At 36.0% G+C, this 6,210-nt stretch overlaps 1 protein-coding gene across 5 annotated transcripts in view; it reads left to right on the forward strand.

Annotated features, from left to right (window-relative positions):
- stard13a (StAR related lipid transfer domain containing 13a) overlaps positions 1 to 5,924 on the forward strand; it is a 73,025-nt gene extending 67,101 nt beyond the window's left edge. For all 5 annotated transcript variants that reach the window (XM_073874400.1, XM_073874401.1, XM_055208136.2 and 2 more), the window contains 8 exons: positions 59 to 218; positions 307 to 505; positions 592 to 805; positions 1,405 to 1,519; positions 1,691 to 1,936; positions 3,344 to 3,561; positions 4,031 to 4,207; positions 4,609 to 5,924. In XM_073874400.1, the coding sequence (XP_073730501.1) occupies positions 59 to 218; positions 307 to 505; positions 592 to 805; positions 1,405 to 1,519; positions 1,691 to 1,936; positions 3,344 to 3,561; positions 4,031 to 4,207; positions 4,609 to 4,726 (1,447 nt within the window). In that variant the 3' untranslated portion in view covers positions 4,727 to 5,924. The remainder of the gene's footprint in view (positions 1 to 58; positions 219 to 306; positions 506 to 591; positions 806 to 1,404; positions 1,520 to 1,690; positions 1,937 to 3,343; positions 3,562 to 4,030; positions 4,208 to 4,608) is intronic.
- The last annotated feature ends 286 nt before the right edge of the window (positions 5,925 to 6,210 follow it).

Consider the following 6,210-nt stretch of genomic DNA (forward strand, 5'->3'; position numbering starts at 1 on the left):
ACTCATTTGCTGGGTCCTTTGTTCTGTAAAGCTGGCTTAACTGCATCTCAATTCTTAGGTCAGTTCCAAAGTTTATGAAGAGGATGAAGTGTCCGGATTATAAGGATAAAATGGTTTTTGGAGTTCCCCTGATCGTCCACGTGCAGCGCTATGGACATCCTCTGCCAATCAGTCTACAGCTCGCTCTACGCTTTTTAAGAAGTCAGTGTTTGGACCAGGTACCCGATTTTATTTGCATTTGCAATTCAAGGTCAAAGAAGAATCTACAGTAAGACATCATTCAATGTTTTTGTCTCATTTTTTCAGGTCGGGCTTTTCCGTAAATCCGGCGTGAAGTCTCGTATTCAGGCTCTACGACAGATGTGCGAAAGCTCTCCAGAAAACGTCAACTACGAGGACCAGTCTGCGTACGACGTGGCCGACATGGTCAAACAGTTTTTCAGAGACCTACCTGAACCTCTTCTCACGAATAAGATGGGAGAAACCTTCCTTCATATATACCAATGTAAGATCCTGTCGTTTGCATTTGTCAGATGTTTTATCCAAAATATATATTTATGACCTTGCTGTAACTACTCTCCGTCCATCCAGATGTACCTAAAGAACAGCGCTTACAGGCAGTGCGGGCCGCTATCATGCTGATGGCCGATGAAAACCGTGAGGTCCTGCAGACGCTTCTGTGTTTCCTAAAGGATGTCACTTCTTCTGTTGAAGAGAACCAGATGACCCCTATGAACCTGGCTGTCTGCCTCGCTCCTTCTCTCTTCCACCTTAACATCATGAAGAATGATAACCTGTCACCAAGGTAATGCAAGTGCATTCTGCCAAATCCATTAACTCAACTAACCAGGTTAAATCAGCCTGAACCATCATACAAATCTGTCACTTTGCCAGGGTGTATGTTTTATGTATGTGGATGTATAGGTGCTATAAGAACACGTGTCTGCTTTGTCATTAGGACCCTGAGGTTATTTGAGAAGGCGTGAAGTGTTTTATTAACTCAATGTACAAACAACTCCCCCATCATTGTCTTCATTAAAAAAAGCATTAACTCGACAGAGAGCAGACACGGCCCTGGGGTCCAGACACAGGAGGAGGTGTGGAGGGCATTTTAATGGAGAGGGGTAGTTTAGTATTACCTCAGTCTCTCTACCCAGACAGAGAGAAGGGGGTGTTACAAAACCCGTGTCTTTGTATCAATTTACGACATGTTTATTTTCATTTGCCAAGCATGTGTCGTGAGAAGTGCTTTCACTGGTCTGGTAAATGAGTTTGTTTATATATGCGTACAGTATAGTTCAATGACTAAAATGTGTAATTATCTGGAAAGTCAAATGCACAGCCTTAATGTAGTGTAATTTAAAGTAAATGAATGTATGTAATGACTTTTATCTTTACATACAGGTCAATTCAGAGGAAATATGCCACAGGACGGCCTGACCAAAAGGACCTGAATGAAAACCTAGCAGCCACTCAGGGGCTTTCCCACATGATTGCTGAATGCAACAACCTTTTTGAAGTATGAACAACACGTGTTATCAATTAGACAGAGCGCACACATGCTTTGCGTGCAGAATTGTGTGTAGTAAGATTGTAAAGACAAAAATAGTGCTAATTGCATTGATCATTTTAAACTTCTTTTATAAAAATCTACAATAGTAGACATCTGTTGTGTTTTCTGTTTTTGTAGATCCCGCAGGAGATGGTGTCTCAGTCCAGGAACTCATACATGGAAGCTGAGCTGTTGGCGCCCTCTATAGACGAGCTCTGCAAAAGGCAAGCGCAACAGGATGATGAGGAGGAGGAAGAGGAGGAGAGCTCCTATCGCTCTTACCTGGAGAGCCAGATACAGAATCTGCTTAAAGAGACCAGAGATAGAAACAAGGGCTGGGTGTCCAGAGCAAACATTGACAATACAGAGGTTTCATTCAAAAAGGTGAGAAAGCATAACATACAGGACTATTGGAAACAAAACTTTATGAATATTTATTATTTATAGATTTTGTACTTTGCTTTATATTATTTTTAAGTTACTTAAGTATTATATTATTTTTATTAAGTTTTATTGTTATTTTAAGTATGTATGTATATGTATGTGTCATAATTAAATACAAATATGTGACCCTGGACCACAAAACCATAATAAGGGCACATTTTTTAAATTGAGATTTATACATCACCTGAAAGCTGAATAATTAAGCTTTCCATTGATGTATGGTCAATATTTGGCCGTAATATATAATATTTTAAATGTTTTTAAGCGTGCCAAAAAATATTGCGAAAATTGCCTTTGTCTGAATGAAGTCATTACCAACTTTTTATTTATTTATTTTTATTTGTTCTGCACAGATATCACATGCATACAGTACAAGGAGTGGAACGAAACCCAATTGAAAAATAAAAGGAAAAAAATAAAAAGAAAAGGGTGGCACACGGACAAATGAGTTAACTAATAAAATTAAAATGAATATCCTTAGCATAAAGAAAAATCAATTATTTTGGCTTTTGCTACAAATATGCCCGTGCTACTTAAAGGTATAGTTTTCCCAAAAATGAAAATTCTGTCATAATTTACTCATAATTTTAGACCTGTATTAATTTCTTTTTTTTTATGAACACAAAGGAAGATATTTTGATGTATGATGGTAAGCACATAGCTGGTGGAAATCATTGACTTCCATAGTAGAAAAAACAAATCCTATGGAATTCATTGGGAACTGTAGACTCCAACATAACCACAAAAATCACAATATTTGCATAATTTGTTTTTCCTACTATGAAAGTTAATGGTTCCCACCAGCTGTGTGCTTATTATCATTTATCAAAATATATTTTTTTGTGTTCGTCAAAAAAAGAAAGAAATTCAAACAGGTCTAAAACAACATGAGGGTGATTACATTAAAAATAAGATTTTTTTTAAGACTGGTTTTGTGGTCCAGGGTCACAAATGAAAATATTTACACACATATTTTTGTGTAGAATTTACACTGTAAATATACAAATGTATTATAAATAACAAAAATATTATAAAGATTTACTTTTAGACCTAGGAAGAACTAATATTACACCCTTATGTTATGGTTTTTAATATTAATATTATTTCTATCATTTTTATGCTATACTGTATGTGTGTTTTGTATTTTATAAACGTTTATAAACTGGTTAAATTCTCCTTCGTTTGTAAGTCACTTCTGAAAAATTCTGCTAAATGAATAAATGTAAATATTAAACATACAAAAAAATCGGGTTAGTTGTTAAAAGAGTGATCAAATTGATTTTATGGTGTAATAATGCAGTTAATACAAATACAGCCTGAGAATCTGATGGTTGTTGTCTTTGACAGGTGGGAGATGGGACACCATTGAGACGCTGGCGTGTATCTGCAGAGGTGGAGGCTCCTCCATCTGTGGTGCTAAACCGCATCCTGCGTGAGCGTCACTTGTGGGACAGTAACCTGCTACAGTGGAAGGTCCTAGAAACTCTTGACAAACAGACTGAAGTTTATCACTATGTGCTCAGCAGAATGGCCCCTCATCCCAGTAGAGATTTTGTGGTGCTCAGGTGAGGTGTGCGGTACAAAAAACTTCTTATGCAAACTTTTTTATTTTTATTTCTAATAAAACTATGTAAGCTTTTTTGTACAACAAAATCTTTCATTCTACGGTTTTGGCACAAGTGTAATATTACTGAATTGGTGTTCAGACTCACCTGCTATTAAAAGTGCACATTTATGTAATAAATTTAATTAGTGCAAAGCAAATGAGGCAACAGGGATCAAGCCCAGAAAATCATGACAAGACATAATTACATCTTTTGACAAATATAAACGCAGCCAGTCTGATCAAAGGAAAGCTTTCGGGTTGAATTGTATGTTATTTAATAATGAATACATTTTGCACTTGGCAGAGCAATGCATTAATGCATTAATTTTTTTCTGCATGTGCATGAGACATCTGATCCATTTACATCTTTGTGTTTGTCCTGTTTTTTTTCTTATCATATTTTTGCCATTTTTGTTTTTTTTATTTAGAACGTGGAGGACGGATTTGCCAAAAGGTGTATGTGTGCTGGTGTCAGTATCGATCGACCATGAGGACAGCCCACAGCTGGGTGGAGTCAGAGGGGTGGTTCTGGAATCCCAGTATCTGCTGGAGCCGTGTGGTTCTGGCAAGTCCAGACTCACACATATATGCAGAGTTGATCTAAAGTAGGTGCATTAAAATTAATATAATATAATAAGAAACTTCTGCTATTATTTACTTAGTATGTGTTTGATATTAAGGTAGCATATATCTACTGATATAATGTGAGCTGTGATGAACAAACATGGTGTCACACCTTCATCTTTTCTAACCTCACCATAATTTGGGCTACAGAAAATAAAATGTATAATGTATAATCATATGAAAACTCTTACTTTAAAATTAAAGGTATACCTGGAAAATTGTATAGAAATTCCTAGTTATCAAATGATTCCTAACCATCATAGCATGCCATGTGTAGTATCTGCTTCAATGTTATTGTCTTAAATATGTTACTTGTCTCAAACCTTCATAATTATACAGTAATTAATGCTTTTTAATTGTAAATTTACTTGCTATTTATCAGAGGCAAGTCTCCAGAGTGGTACAACAAAGCTTTCGGCCATCTCTGTGCTACCGAGGCCATCCACATCCGCGACTCCTTTCAGACTGCCGATCCCGAGGGCCCAGAAACCAAAATCTGAGAGGGGCTACGTGAAATCAGGCATCAAGGAAATGGATATTGTTTAGCATCAGGGCATCATGAACATGAACTGGACCACCAGAAGCAAGGAGAGATTTTAGAAAGAGGAAGAAAGTGAATGTTTAAGTGTGTCCACCCCCAAACTACAAACTGCCATGTCTTTATTGTTTGATATATTTCAGATTCGGTTTAAACCCGATTTAGTCTATATATTACATAGCAGACACTTTTATCCAAAGCCACTTACAAAAAAAGCATTTAACAAGTTAAAAACTGAAACTTTTGACATGTCGGTGTTTGTTATGTTTTGGGAAGTGTGATGAAGGGAAATAGATGGACAGAGAAAGTGACAGACAGTCTCCACCATAGCCATAAAGCCATGCCTGTGTCGTAATGCTGCTTCCTGTTGTCCAGACTTTACAACAGGTCTGCTTTCTGTTGAACCGAACTAAAGCAAAGCTTACTGCAAATATAAACAGATGTGAATAACAAACCACCTCATGCTAAACACAGCAGGTCTGATTTAATGTATTGAACTGAACAAAACCACTACATCATTACGAATTTAGGTACGTTATTCACTATTCTCTTTTAACATTTATTTAAGGGTTTTTTTCAAGTCATTTGAATGAAGCTAAATAGATTTTTATCTATGTACTGATGTGAAGTATTATACATCTGAATAGCCCACATTGTTGTTATAGTTGTTGTAATATTCTTTGATTTTATTGTCCCAGGTAAGCAATAACGTATTATTATAAATGCATCAGTATTGTGCTCTTGGCAGAATGAATAATTTAAACCTAAAATAAAGCAAAATTGTAAATAATATGGACAATGGCAATGTTTGTTGCACGCATGCCATTTTAAATTATTCTTATTATTATTATATGTTGCTGTGTGACTCTATGATGTCTAGGACATTATTTCATTTCACTGCTTCTAAGAAGCACATCAACTCACAGAGCTGTACATTTGTCATTTGTTTGTGTATACATGTGTATATAATTCACTGTGTATATTTTGTACATAAATTATGCTTATAGGCAGATTTGTTTTCATGCTCGTTTTTGTTCTTCATCATCATATTAAACTGGTGTCTGAATGTTACTGCCAGCTGGTTAGATACAGCGAGATTCATGGAACGCAGCAAACAGATCGATTTATAAATGTGGAAAATAAACTCAGTATAACTTGTGTGTTTCGGTGTACCTGGTCATTTAAAAAAAGAAAAAAAGGAAAAACTCTTTATAAGGTGTAACAAATGTAAAAATGCTGAAAGTTTTTTGTGAGGATAAGGGGTTGGATTCAGGTGTGCCTCAAACATCTGGATCGCCCCCTGGTGGCTGGCTGCAGTACAACTCATAAACCCTCTCCATGCAAACGAATTAATAAAACAATTAATTAGACTTCCAATAAAAATTTTCAAAAGATGGTTTTGGTCCTTTAAAGTAGTTGTTATCACACTGATATATGTTCAATTGT

Source organism: Misgurnus anguillicaudatus, chromosome 12 (assembly GCF_027580225.2).
Source record: "Misgurnus anguillicaudatus chromosome 12, ASM2758022v2, whole genome shotgun sequence".
NCBI lineage: Eukaryota > Metazoa > Chordata > Actinopteri > Cypriniformes > Cobitidae > Misgurnus > Misgurnus anguillicaudatus.